Source organism: Culex pipiens, chromosome 1 (genome assembly GCF_016801865.2).
Source record: "Culex pipiens pallens isolate TS chromosome 1, TS_CPP_V2, whole genome shotgun sequence".
NCBI classification, from domain to species: Eukaryota; Metazoa; Arthropoda; class Insecta; order Diptera; family Culicidae; genus Culex; species Culex pipiens.
The window spans coordinates 31873440-31888619 of NC_068937.1; the positions used below are offsets into that span (position 1 = coordinate 31873440).

Sequence of the window (15180 nt, forward strand, 5' to 3'; positions counted from 1 at the left end):
TTATTGTCCAAGGATCAAAATTGACTTTCGATAATTGACCAATATTCATGTTTTTGGGTTCTTCCAGGCAATTGAATTTTTTTTTTGTAAAATGCTTATTTACAATTGGGTGGACTTTTTTTCAGTAGAACTAATGAATGTAGCATGTAGGAAATTTCACCACGAACATTTTTCTCTAAAAGAAAACGTAATTTCGATACTCCAGTGCCAAGATATTTTAATTTTAGTGAGAAAAAAAAGTGCCAATTTTACAAATTTCTCGGAATTAACAAGCACGGCCTATTATTTACATGCGGCAAATGTTCTGGAGGCCAGAGTATGGTTTCTTATAATTATTTTGGTCGCTGAATTCGGATCTGGAATCAAATTTCAGATAAATTTTATAATCGCTATGTCTACAAAATCTATGTTTATGACGCTTTTTTAAATGTTAGCGACGAATTATCAATAACTATCAATAGTACTTTCCAAATAATATTGGATACTCCGATATTATCACTACACATCAAAGAAACATAATCTCGGAACTTCCATTCGGTTGCTCTTCTGATTCACGAAATTCCACCCACTTTTGACACAATTTTTCATCACGTGGAAAACAAAAAAGGCCTCTTTTGGCCGCCCATCGTTTAGTCTACGAAGAAAAAAGTGCGAAGCACTTAATTTTTCATCTAAAACATCAACATCAACAGATCCAAAATGTTTCATAATAATTCACTTCAGCAGCAAAAAATATGTCACGCTTGAGCTTGAACATATCCTTCTACTTTGTTTATGTTTACAGCTGTAGTGCAGATGTATTAGTGGGGAGCAGTGGGGAGCTTTCGAAAATCACGTTACGCATTCTGTCTTTTCAGCACCACCTTCACCTTAGATTTATTGGTCCTTTATGTGAAATCGTCTCAGCTTTCGAATGGATTTGTCAGTTTTTCGATAAAGCGGGGCGCCGGCCTTCAAAAATGACTTTTAAAAATACATTGGTGTTTTGTGGCTAAAAAATGTATAGAACGGTATTTTTCTGACATTCGAAGCTTCATTCGAAAGCTCTGCTCATTTCCTTTCCAAAACACCCCTAAACATCAAGGGTTTGTTGAAGTTTTGCAAAGTTATTAGCAATTTTGTAGACGCGCCTAAGTCAAAAAATTATCAATTTAAAAAAATGTTTTAGCTTCGTGGCGCCGATGTGAGGACAAATTCAACCAACCAAACATGGTTTCATTCATAACTTGGTGGGGGCTACTGGAAAAGTACATTGCTTTTGATTTTTTAGCACCTTGTGTAAATAGTGGTCCACTTTCAGCGAGAATTACTCAACTAGTTATGTAAGTGGATTCTTTTGACATAGGGAATGTTAGAATATCGAAAAAAAATTGAAAAAAAATCCTAAAGAATAACTCCATAGGTATTTTCTCAGGGAGTTCGATTGAACACGAATCAAATGATTTAGATTTTTAGGAGAAAGATTTTGTGCTTTTTTCGGAATGAACTTTTTATATTTTTTTAATGTTACCAAATTTGGACTGTAGTTCATAAAGATAAAATATCAAATGAAATTCAACAATCTTGTTTTGTTAAAAAGCTTCATCCATACTATGTGAATCGATACTCTGTTACTTCGTCGTTTGCTGCTCCATTCTCGTCCTGGTGGGCAGTATATCCCAGTAGAATAAGTTTTGCAGTAAAAAGAACATCTCCCGCGACTGCACTGCTTCGGGTGCCGATCAAACTGATAAGGTGAATTAGGTGCAAGTGTTTCAAATTGTGTCTTAAGGTTTCACCCTACTCTAAAGTGAATATTTCTATCAAAAAAACCCCAAATTCAAGTGGAACTCCCACAAGTGCTAGTTGGTGACCTAATCCGATCCGAAATTTTTCACCCGCCAGCACCAGCAGCAGCATTTCTCCGCCATGACCTGCCCCTTTACGAGACACGCTCCGCCGACGGGGTCCTTCCAGCGGCAGCCCTCGATCGCGGACGCCCACAGCTGGAACCTGGACGAGGAGCTGAGCGAAATCCCGGACGATGCCCTCACGCTGTCCCAGCTGAACGCGGCCATCCAGCTGCTGACGGCGCCCTCGGTAGGTTTGCCGGAGCTTTTTCACACTCTGTGGCCGCCATCTTTTTCCCTCCCAATCGATGAGCGCTGACCTTTCCCTTCTTCTTCTTCTTCTTCTTTGGGATTTTCCCTCTTCCTCGGGAAATCAACTTCGGGTCCACTTCGGAATTTCTCACGACGACGTGCAGAACGAGGATGTTTACGAAGCGTTGATGTCGCTGATTGACAAGTACAGCAACAGGTGGCCTGGTTTGGCTAAATTGTAAGTGTGTGCATTCCCCCTCCAATGTTGGTAAACATTCATTAATGGAGTCGGATCGTTTATTTTGATAATTACAGGAAAACGGATCGAAACTCATTATCCATCTATCCACACTATGATTATTTGGCTGATGTGCAGGATAACTTGAACCAGATCGATGGTGAGCATAATATTATCACCAGTTAGTGGTATTAAGTAATTCTATGATTTTAAGCTTAAAAACATAACAAAAATATAGATTTTATGACCTTTTCAAAAAAATCCCGGGATCCCGGGAATTCCCAGGATTCAAAAAATATTTTTTCCCGTTTCCCGGGAAATTCAAAATATAAAAAAAATCCCGGGATTCGGGAATTTCCGGTTTTGGAAAAATCCCGGGAATTTTGTCCCGGGAATTCCCGGTATGGACGCACTAACCCTCTATAACCTAACCCCGCCTCTAGACGGGCTTCGATCTTAAAACTCGCCAAAAATCAATTTTACAACCAATTTTTGATCTTTAAGAACATTGGTAACCCGAGCAGACGGAAATAACTTGGGAATAACATTTTTTGATATTTGAAAACACTAGGCCAATAACATTTTATGTTATTTATAACAAAATTTGTTATTCGTCGTTATGATTTTTTTGTTATTGGATTGTTTTTGTAATAACAGACTAATAACATTTTCAGTTATTCTTCGAGCAAATCTTTGTTATTATTTTGTGTTATTTTAACAACTAATCCGATCATCCCAATAACAGTTGGAGTTATTCTTTCATAACAAAAAATGTTATTCCAAAGTTGTTTTAGCTTTCAACCAATATCAGACCAATAACAAATTTTGTTATAATAACATAAACTGTTATTAAACCCTTATGCAAAAATTGATGTTTCAGGAAGATCCCATAACATAACACATTCTTCTCTAGCAGAAAATGTGAAAAACAAGCAAAACAGTGAAAAAGTGACTGAGGTTTCAATAAAGTGTCCACGTGGTTTACGGAATATTGAAATTTAACAAAAAATCAAAACATTTTTATTTGATTCAATCATGCTGAAAAAGATTATCAACACAGGAAACTGCATTTAACAGTGGTTTAGTTGAGTGAACATTCCATTGACAATTTAAAGTTTTTTTTTCAAATATTTTCGGGCCGATATTCAAGGGCGACATAAACTTCAACAATATTTACAACGTCCTTATTTACACCCAAAATCTTAGAATAAAAAATGCGATGCTCTAAGTTTACTTGTAAAAAGAAGCCGGAAATTCAGACGATATTCTTTTTCGATTTAATTGAGTAAACCGACTTTTAAAGCATTTAAAAAAATCCTCGTTATTTTCAATTATTCAATTTACAAGAAAAACTACTTCTCTAGTTACATTGCAAATTATTCTACCAACTTTTATTTTAATGCAAACCATTTTATTAGTTTTTGTTAAGTTATTTAGAACTTTGCAGTGAAAAACGAGATCAAAGCATACTCAGATGGCCTTTTATCAGTCAATCATATTCGCTAGAAAAGATTTTCTTTGAACCTTGGTAAACTTTCAATCATGTTTAAAGGCGAGTCCACGAGCAAAGCATACCCATCTCGCATCGACCTCACCAATCTGCCTGAAATTTTCAGGGGTTGTTTGTACATATAAAACTAGCATCTGGCCAAAATATGAGCACTCTAGGTCAACGGGAAGAGGGGTAAATCGGTACACAAAGTTTGAAGGTTCAAAAGCGTCAAAAATCTTAAAAAGGCTATAACTTGGGCAAAATTCAATTTAATTTCAAAATTCAAAATGCATCTGAAAGGGCTTAAAAAATGCAACAAAATGCAGGGTAGAACATCCAAATTGGTTAATTCTAAAGGGAGTTATTGGCATTTTAGTGAAAAAATAGCATAATTTTCAAACTCAAATAAAAAGGTGTTCCATCCAACTCAACTTCAACTCGGTTCGAACTGCAGCTTGTAGGGGACATCTGAGACTACCATCTGAGACTAAGAACGCTTTGGGTTAGGCAGTATTAAATAGGCACTTTTACTTTTAGTGAATTTTCTGGTTGTAAATTTTTGCTCGGGGGACCCCTTAGATCCCATTTTTTGGTGATAATTTTATGATATTCGTGTTCCTGAGATAATTTCACATCAGAAACATGCATAAAAATGTTTGTTTCCATCCATTTTAACCCTTTAAAAAATGAAAGTTAAAAAAAAATTCGATTCACATTTATTGAAAATCAAGTTCGTTTCCAAGGATACTAGATGACACCAGAAAAAATGCAGCTTATTAATTTTTTTAACTTTCATTTTTTAAAGGGTTAAAATGGATGGAAACAAACATTTTTATGCATGTTTCTGATGTGAAATTATCTCAGGAACACGAATATCATAAAATTATCACCAAAAAATGGGATCTAAGGGGTCCCCCGAGCAAAAATGTACAACCAAAAAATTCACTAAAAGTAAAAGTGTCTATTTAATATGTTAAACTGCCTTACCCAAAGCGTTCTCAGTCTCAAATGGTAGTCCCAGATGTATCTTATAAGCTGCAGGTCGAACCGAGTTGATATCTGGATGGAACACTTTTTTATTTGAGTTTGAAAATTATGCTATTTTTTCACTAAAATGCCAATAACTCCCTTTAGAATTAACCAATTTGGATGCTCTACCCTGCATTTTGTTGCATTTTTTATGCCCTTTCAGATGCATTTTTAATATTTGGAAATTAAATTGAATTTTGCTCAAGTTATAGCCTTTTTAAGATTTTTGACGCTTTTGAACCTTCAAACTTTGTGTACCGATTTACCCCACTTCCCGTTGACCTAGAGTGCTCATATTTTGGCCAGATGTTAGTTTTATATGTACAAACAACCCCTGAAAATTTCAGGCAGATTGGTGAGGTCCAAACGACGTCCCATACAAAGGGGTATGCCCTTAACGAGTCACGCACAACCTCCCCAACCCACCCCCCCCTCACGCGCCCCCGTTGGACAAACACAGTCCCCCACCACCCACAAAAACAAGAGCAATTTCGAAAAGTGTTATAAAACCAACCCACCCCCCTATAACCAAGGCATAAATAACTGACCCCTAACGACCGAAACATGACCCCTAAGTGGACCCCCACCCACGCCTGCAATCCCCCCTCCGCCGTGAAGAACAAAAATTTACAAATCACTAAACATTCCCGACCGCAACCCCAATGCAGAAAAACCATATAATCCAGCAAGTACAATTAAAGATATCCGCTTATCAAGCATTTCAAAATAAAGAACAAACACACCCCATCATACCTCAATACCCACGACCCAAATGCAAAACTCCACCCAAACACATAAAAGCGAAAAGAACCCCACCAAAAAATACATAAGCACTCTCAATACATAAACAGCCCACACAATGACCCTCGGCCACACATTAAACCCCTCACCCAACAAAAATCCGCCCAATCAAACACACCCCCAGACCATCCACCCCCTCGGAAAGAACAGTGGACCAGTATCAACCAGACCATTAAGTTGACTGTTATCATATTAATTAAGGTCGTAGAAGGTGTCTTCACTTTTGGAGCAATGACTGTCAATGATGATTCTGAATACAGGGTCCAGAAATAGTAAATTGAAATGAAAAAATAATCACGATATGTAGAATGCTTCTACAAACAACACTAAGAAACCAATGTTTTGATTGAAACATTCTGAATCAAGATTTGAATATTTTTTATAAAACAAACATGGCCGCCAAACGGCCGATCTGGAATGATGCCTTCCAAAGCCTTAAGCCAGATTTTATTTCAAGTTATACAAATTACTGCAGAATATATCAATTTATATATACAAAACTAATTATCTTCAAAACAAAACTATTTTAAATACAATGCATTCAATTTATTTATGAATAAAAATACAACAAAATAAAATCTGGCACTTCTAAACAATTTGTAAATTTTAAATTTTGGAACCACAGATCGGAAAAATATTCTTTATCATTGATTTATCTTTTTAGCAAGTTTTTTTTAAATTTTTCTTGCTCTTGTTAGTGCCTTGTTAGTGCCTTAGTTTTAGAAATAACTGTTCCAAAATGGATTATGATGCAACACACAGCTGAAAGGAACTCCAAAACTCTGTTATGAATTGCAAAAGAACTGATTGTATCTTGATTATTCACCAATAAAACCGAATTAAATTGAATCATTGATTTATCATATCATTTGTACATAATATGTAGAAGCATTTATAGCTGAGCTTTGCAAACAAAAGTTCTAATGAAACATTTCTAGCAAAAAATAAACTTTTTGCAGTTTTGTTCATGGAAATATTACAAATATTCAAAATATGTTTGAAGGAACAAATAAATTTCTGGAAAATGCATTCTAAACTGTTTTCTACTGTTTGAACACTTTGAATTTTGACAAAACAAATTTACGTTTCGTTTTTGGCAACACAAATTTTTTAAACATAAAACCAAAAAAATACAATTCTATATTTTGATTTGTTACACTGCAAATGGTGAGAGTAGTTGTTTATTATGAAGAAGGAATATATATTGCAGAATTATGAAAATCGGAAACGGACAGTCCCCAAACAACCGTCGGGGTAATTTAGCGAGGTTCAATATTTTTTTTTATAAATATAATAAGGTACCGTAAAACGGGGTGACTTTGATAGCCGGGGTGACTTTGATAGGTTTGAGATTTTTCCGCAAAATGAAGAGTACAATTAAAATACGTACGGAATTGTTAAGAATCATACTGACCGTGGTAGAGAAGTGTTCAAAATACCTCAAGAAGAAGTTTTCATAAAATGTTGAGTAGTTTAAATTGTTAGTTTTCTATAATTTAAAAAATGTCGATGAAAGTCATTATTTTAAACTTCTCAAAGTGTCTTGATTTTCTCAATGAACATAATTTCGAATCGGAAAACGGAATGCATTTTCGGATTCTTTGGACAATTTTCCACTAGGAAAAGGTTAAATAAGTTTGTAAATAATAAATAATGTGTGTTTTTGGAACACAATTAATTTTTTTTCTAAATTTATAGGCAATTTCAGTTGAACAAATTTCAGGCAAAGTTCCGACTTTTTAACAATTTTACCCAAAATTTATATGTATTTCGCTTAAAAGCTTATAAACTTAGTTAACTAAGTATAAATATTGATTTTTTTTCCTAAAATCTTTATCAACTACTTTAGTGATGATATATTTAACGTACAAATAAAATTAGAACAATTTAAATATGATTTTAACAAGAAAAACTATGACTATCAAAGTCACCCCAGAATTTAAACTAAGAATTTTTAACGTAACTATTTTTCTAAACACTATTGAAAAAACTGTTTTTCCAAAATAGTGCATGGACTTTGTGTGGCCTACCCCAGTACATGTTTTAAAAATAATAATCTTGAGAATAACCTTACCTGGTGGAAAATATTCCAAATCAAATTGAAATCCTATCAAAGTCACCCCGGTTTACGGTATAAAATTATTCACCTTTTTGGTTTTGAATGAGTCACTGAAATAGAATGATATGATCAGATATAGTTTATACAACATTTATTTCAGAAAAAAAGTTCTATAGAATATTTTCAACTCCACATAAAAAAACACTTGAAAATGTAATTCCTTCTCGTTCCCCTTTTAAGCAGACGCCTCCGCGTACGACATCCTGGTCCTGCTCGGCGAGGAGATCATCCACACCTCGTGCGTGGGCCTCATCGAGCGTGCCTTCAAGTGTCTCGGCTCGAACCTGCAGGAGTTCCTTGGGTCGCTGGACGGCGTGTACGACGTGCTGAAGCTGCAGGAGGAGGACATTACCGACACGGGCTTCGTTTGCGCCGGCGAGGGAGAGCTGATCTTCACCTCCGAGCGTCCGGTGCTGGCTTGGCTGCTGCTCGGATGTCTGAGGGCGTTGAGTCGGCAGCTGTTTGGCTACGAGCCGCAGATCGAGATGGAACCGATCGATGGGGACGTGCCGCGGTATCGTTATCTGTTCAAGATTGACTACTTGGAGGAGCAGGTTTCGCCGTTGGTTCCGGACAGCAAATCTATGTTGAGGGAGAGTGTTTCTTCGGATGTGCACGACTTGAAGATGGACAACGACTTCTTCTGCAAGGCTTTTCCGTGGCATTTCATAATGGATGAGAACTTGAACTTGGTTCAGGTTGGTCAGGGGTTTAGTCGGCTGTTTAAGAACTACATGGCCACGAGCGGACTGTCGGCTTGTACGTACTTTCGGTTCAAGCGTCCACGTGGACTGTCGCTAAAGTTCCGCGAGATTGTACGCCGTACGAATACTCCGTTCATGATTGCACTGCGAGCTCCCCCCGGTCGGCCGGACTTTTTCGCCAAGGGGCTGGAGATAAAGGGTCAGATGGTATTTTGCCCAGAGTCCAACTCGTTGCTGTTCATGGGATCACCGTTTTTGGACGGATTGGAAGGGTTGACCTGCAACGGACTCTTCATTTCGGACATCCCGCTGCACGACGCAACTCGCGAGGTCATTCTGGTTGGAGAGCAGGCTCGCGCCCAGGATGGTTTGCGACGTCGAATGGACAAGCTGAAGAGTTCCATCGAAGAAGCGAACGTTGCCGTCACCAAGGAGCGAAAGAAGAACGTCAACCTGCTGCAGTTGATGTTCCCGGAGGAGATCGCCGAGCGGCTCTGGCTGGGAGCGCAGATTGACGCCAAGACCTACCCGGACGTTACGATGCTGTTCAGCGACATTGTCGGATTCACCAGCATCTGCTCGCGAGCTACCCCCTTCATGGTCATCAACATGCTGGAGAGTCTGTACAAGCACTTTGACGAACTGTGCGGCTTTTTCGACGTGTACAAGGTCGAAACCATCGGCGATGCGTACTGTGTGGCCAGTGGTCTGCACCGGGCCAGCATCTACGACGCCCACAAGGTGGCCTGGATGGCCCTGCGGATGATCGAAACCTGTTCGCTGTACAACACCCACGACGGACAGCACATCCAGATGCGCATCGGACTCCACACCGGAACGGTCCTCGCCGGAGTCGTCGGCAGAAAAATGCCCCGATACTGCCTGTTTGGCCACAACGTCACCATCGCCAACAAGTTCGAGTCCGGCAGTGAGGCCTGCAAGGTCAACATCAGCCCCACGACCAAGGATTGGCTCATCAAACATCCGGGCTATGAGTTCCAACTGAATCCCCGCGATCCCTCCTGTATGCCAAAGGAGTTTACCGAGTCACGTGGACTGACCTGTTACTTCCTCGAGGGCTACCGACATCCCACGCTGAGTGGTGAGGCCACCCTGCAGGAACACATCGAGGCCGCCATGCACGCCACCAACGAGGGAGGAGCTGCGACGGCGGTCGTCGAGGTGAAATAAGCGATTTTGAAAGATTTTTTATTTACTCTCGAAATCAATATTAAAAGAAATAAAATAGTGCATAACCAAGCTATCAACCAAGTCGATGTGGAATTAGGAAAAAGGTGTTTGTGTCAAAACCGCAAAGAAGAAAAAGTAAATCAATAATTCAATCTGGTCAAAGTATCAAAGAACCTTGTAGTTGTGACGATCATTCTCCGTAGAGAAACCAGTATAAGAGCTAGAAGAATCGATTGTATTAGGAGAATAAAATGTTATTTTGGAAATTGTCGATATATCGAGCGGTTTTTATTTAATATCACACCACCCACAGTCCTTGAACACACAATATTTTATGAGCTTGAAAATCACAGAAATAATTTAAATTTAACTTCATTTGAAGAAATATTATGTACTATGTAATTATATTATGTAATTTAAAAAAAGAAAAGCAAAGTAAAATGACTTTTCAAGCTAGGGTACTGATTGCTCCCAAAAGACTCATTCACTCGCGATCACATTTCAAACGCGACGAAAAATTGCTCTGACCCTTTTTCTACCGTTTGTCACTTCCACACCAATCGCTACTAAATACTCTCTCTATGCTCTCATTCTCACTCCATTAGGGTAGTACAGCGAATGGTTCAGAGAGACCGATTGCGTTATGTCGCTCAGTCGCTGAGTCTAAATAGTTTGCGATCGGCTTTGTTTTGCTCAGTTTTCAACACTTGTAGCCCCAACGGCGTCAAAAAAGTTGGAAATGCAACTTCACCGGCTCTTTGAATCCTTGAAAAAGTTGGAAATGCCTCTTTCATTGTAACTTAGGGTAGACGCATCTGTTTTGGATCTACCCTGTTGTAGGTGATTCTTGACATTCTTCCGGAATGCAACAAGAATCATCCAAATCAGTTGAGTTATCGCCGAGATACAGCCGGTTGAAGTTGTTTTTCCAAATTTTTTGACACCCTTTTTGCTTCGCGTAAGTTTTGACCCCGTTGATGCTACAAGTGTTAAACTGCTTAAAATCTATGGGTTCAAAATGTTTTGCAATTTTGTTGATAACACAAAGACACATTTAAAAGCAGTTTCCACCTTGCCAAATATAAATTTAACGGCAAACTGTGGTAGTGCAGGCCAAAATAGCGCCGATCTGGTATGTTGTTAGATTCTCTCCTCTCTGAAAATATTCGCTTGTGACTCGGGTCGACTGACGGAGCAGACAAAAAAAAAATCACAAAGTATTTGTGTCGCTGGGTGAAGCGATTGACAAAGACGCTGACAACTAGCGAGTCGTGTTCGCTCGCGAATGGTTGTGCGCTCCAGTCGGCAAAGATTCTCTCGGCGATGTTTGAGTGATTTCTAATCATTGAACTAAAACCCAGGACCCTTGTTTTTGTCAACCCAACCCCGCTACTAGGCGAGCTTCGATCTAACAAATAGCCAGAAATCAATTTTGCAACCATTATTTGATCTTTAAAAAAAAGCAGCTCTTTAAACTTAAAAAATTAGGGCTGGAAGTTTGATTTGTTTTATGTGCTCTACCAATATTTAAAAAATATAACTAGGGTTAATTTTGGCTGTTTCACTAAAGTTTTCTTTATATTATGTAAAAATAAATGATAATGGTATCTATTATATAGTAGAATACGATGCCTCTGTGCTCTATTGCAATAAACTTGCTGGTTTTCCAATCTAGATAACATCAGATAACCTATTTAGATAACATTAGAGAGCTGAAAATACTATCAGTATCAAATGCAAAAAAATTTACAAAAAATGGAACAATAAAAACATAGAACAAGAGAAATAAAGTTTTTCATAGAACAAAAGTTGCACAAAATGACAATCTAAACACGGTAAAAATAAGATTTTTTGAAAAAAATAGCGATAAAGGGTTATAAATCTGTATTATTGTAGTAATTTCATGCATTCAAAAAACATTCATAGTCAATTAGTTTATAAATATGTTTTTAAAATAAGTTTAGCTGTTGTACAAACTGTAAATTTTAGTTTTTATTTATTTGTTATTCCAATTTGCCGTTATATTCTTTTGATTTTATGTTATATGTTATGTTCAATCTTTATTTATACGTATACCGTGATTTTTAGAGAAACGAAAACGAAGTTGACTTTCTAGCTGTGGTCGGCCACCATTAGTGATTTCTAGAGAGGTAAGTGTGATTATGCATGCTGAATATCTATAAATCTTCAAAGCACCGTTATCCGGGGTGACATTGATAGGATTTCAATTTATTTTTGGAATATTTTCAACTGGTATGGTTTTTCTCCAAATTATTATTTTTAAAACATAACCTGGGGTAGGCTACACAATTTCAATGGTGTTTAAAAAAAATGTTACGTTAAAAATTCTTCGTTTGAATTCCGGGGTGTCTTTGAAAGTCATAGTTTTTCTTTGTAAAATCAGATTTAATTTGTTCAAACTATATTTTTACGTCAAATGTAGCATCACTAAGGTTGCTGATATAGCTTTCAAGGAAAAAAAAACAATGTTTATATTGAGTAAATTTTCTTTCAAATTTAAAATAATCGATTTATATTGCATTTTAAACTGAATTCAAAGAACGAATCAAAAGTTTTCACATTGTTCAACTGGAAATCCCTATAAATCTAGCTACAAATTTGAAGATTTTTTTAAAATTATGTTTCAAGAACACATAATATTTATTTTTACAAACTTTTTTTACCTTCTCCTAGCGGAAACTTTTCCAAAGAATCCGAAAATGCATTCCATTTTTCGATTCAAAATCATCTTCGTTGAGAAAATCGTGACATTTTGAGAAGATTGAAATAATGCTACTTACCAACATTTTCTTAGTTATAGTTACTTTTCAAAATGTTATGAAAAGTTTTTCTTTAGGCGTTGAAAACTTCTCCGCCACGGTCAGTATGATTCCATACCATTCCGTACGTATTTAATTTGTACTCTTCATTTTGCGGAAAAATCTCAAAGCTATCAAAGTCACCCCGTTTTACGGTATAACTTAACTGTGATTAGATGAAAATTTGCATAGCACCTACACCGTCAATAAATCTCCATTTATTTATTATCGCGGGCGTCAATAATTAGAGTTCACGCGCGGTGATACGACCGCAAGATAATGATCGCATGACAGCCGCATGACAACCGCAGAACAAATTTTTGGCTGTTGTCAAAGGTTGCCTTGAGTTTTCAGCTGACTTTTTGGAAAATATTCAAAACAAATCAAGTTGACAGCCAAATCAACGTAGAATTTCAGTTCAATTTGCTGATTTTTACACTGCGGAAGTAAGGCGGCTATAATCTCCAATCAGTCACAGCGAAGGAGAAACGTGATTTTATCTCGCAATAAGCAATATTATAAACATGATAACAAAACATGATTATGTAAGAACAGCATGTATTCCCATCGAGCACCTAATGTTGATTCATCAGAACATTGGAGTTCAATAACACCTTCTAAATTGTGTTTTCAATTGAATTGAGTAATATAAAGCTCAGTTGAAAATGAGCGAGCAAACAAGTTTTTTTTCCAGCAGTTTTGCAAAATAATAGTGAAAATCGGCAAATTGAAAAGAATTAGGATCAAATCCTCATACAAGATTTGCCCTATTTAATCAAAAATGCTTTCGAAACCGATAGTTATCTAAATTGAATATTTTTCAAGAGCCATTCATATCTAGGTATAAGAGCCATAAATCATATTATCAGACAAAAAAATTGATCAATTGAAGTTGATTTTCTCAGCTCGAGCCGTGCGATTATCTGCCGTGTTGGAAATATAAGATGAGTGCTGAAAAAATCAACTTTTGCAGCGAGTTGCACACAGCATTTTTCGCAATTCCGAAAAAGAAACACTTTGAATAAGACTTTCAGTGGAACATTTATTTTCACGCTATAGTTGAACGCCGAAGTGCTTTTATGAACTTTTCACCCCTGTTATTATTGGTGATGTTTTTAAGCCATTTCGGTGCTATAGATCGCAGGTAAAATAAGTATTTTCAAAACGAAGTGTCAAAAAATCTTTTTTACAAAAATTCTTAGAGATTTTTTTTAATCTATCAATATTAGGATACTCTTGTTTCAAACATTTTATGGCAATTCGGATGCTTATAAATTAAGTTAGAAACTTGCAATTAAGTTTTTTTAGTGTTTTAGCCAAAAAGAGACTAAAAGAACGACGTAATCTTCGTCGGATCCACAACTGAGAGCGCGAATCATCCAACGAAACGCGTGTATTGGTTCAATCTTCCTTCCGCGCTCTCACTTACGCACGTTTTCATTCAAACAATCATAATTGAAGAATTCGACGACGTTTTTTCCGCTAGGTTCGCTGTTGTTCCAGCGGTGTTCGGAATGACAGCCCCCATACAGTTTGAGCAGTTTTTAGGGAAAAATCGCGTTTATGATGAAAAATCAAGCATTTTCAGAAAAGTGGGGTATTGCAAAGTGTGGCAATTTCGCTAACGATCATAGTGCGTGGTGATTTGTAGTGATTAATTGTGACTGGTATTTTATTTAAACGATTTTTCTAAAAAGATGATCGATATTTTGGATAAATTGAGTTAAATGTTGCAAAAGTTAAAAGTAATGATGAAATGTTATGTAAAAGTGTTTAAACTTTACTTTTCTTCCCCTTTGACCAAAATATTGACCTTAAAAATGCATTTTGGTGATTTTTTGGAATTTTTTGGAAAAATTCGAATAACTGGCAATTTTTTGAGAAAATTGTTGTAATTATGCTGTAATATGACTCTAATAGTTTGTTCTATCAATAATACACACATAAGGAGCATTATCAATCAAATAAATCATATTTAAATCAATGTTTCAAAAGATCTTTTTGGTAAATTTGAGGAAAAAACATGAAAAATTAACTCAGCCCCTATGATTTATACATCGTTCGATTCGTTTATGCGATTGCCACACTTTACAATAACTTTCATCGACGTTAAAAAATATTTGAAGGAAATAAAAATCAAAAACTGCAAAAAAAATAATATTTCCAAGCACGCTGTCATTCCGAACATCGTTGCGTAGTGCTTCTACTCGCCACCAGGATGCGTGCACGTTTCTGTCGAATCTCTCAATAACCCGTTCATTTCTTGCATGAGTCATTCACCACCACGCTCGTGGCCAACTCTCTAGTTTCTTTCTCTCTCTTTGGAGTTCTCTCTCAGTGCAGTGTTGCCAGTTTGGTGGAGGAGGTGGATATTGCGTTGTTTTATTTGTGTTGTTGTTGCCATTATTGAATACTTAATCAACTTTTTTGGTTGAAACTTTAAAGAGTGTTTGTAAAACATGTTATCATATTGAAAAGTACAACTTTTGAGTAAAACATGCCTCAATTTTAGTTCAAATTTCATCTAAACAACTTTTTTCAAGCAGCGTTCCCAGGTTTACTGTTTTCGCAGTCAGGTTAGTCGCCCAAGCTGGCAACCCCGTTCGTGCGTCGTCCTTTCGGACTGTCTGTAACCAACTCATCAACTCTTCAGAAATAACAAAAAGAGAGCGGGGTTTCATGAGTTTGGAGACTCTTCTGCAGAAG

The 15180-nt window shown here is 36.9% G+C and overlaps 1 protein-coding gene across 4 annotated transcripts; it reads left to right on the forward strand.

Moving 5' to 3' along the window:
* Positions 1 to 1597: 1597 nt before the first annotated feature.
* Positions 1598 to 9930, forward strand: LOC120419623 (head-specific guanylate cyclase). Of its 4 annotated transcripts, none has more exons than XM_039582364.2 (5): positions 1598 to 1734; positions 1885 to 2079; positions 2246 to 2319; positions 2397 to 2479; positions 7941 to 9930. In XM_039582364.2, the coding sequence occupies exons 2-5, from the start codon at positions 1909 to 1911 to the stop codon at positions 9653 to 9655; spliced, it is 2043 nt and encodes a 680-aa protein (XP_039438298.1). In that variant the 5' UTR covers positions 1598 to 1734; positions 1885 to 1908; the 3' UTR covers positions 9656 to 9930. The 4 variants fall into 4 exon arrangements, with proteins under 4 accessions (XP_039438298.1, XP_039438299.1, XP_039438300.1 ...); XM_039582365.2 differs by having other exon boundaries at positions 1648 to 1789; XM_039582366.1 differs by having other exon boundaries at positions 1664 to 2079; positions 7944 to 9930.
* The last annotated feature ends 5250 nt before the right edge of the window (positions 9931 to 15180 follow it).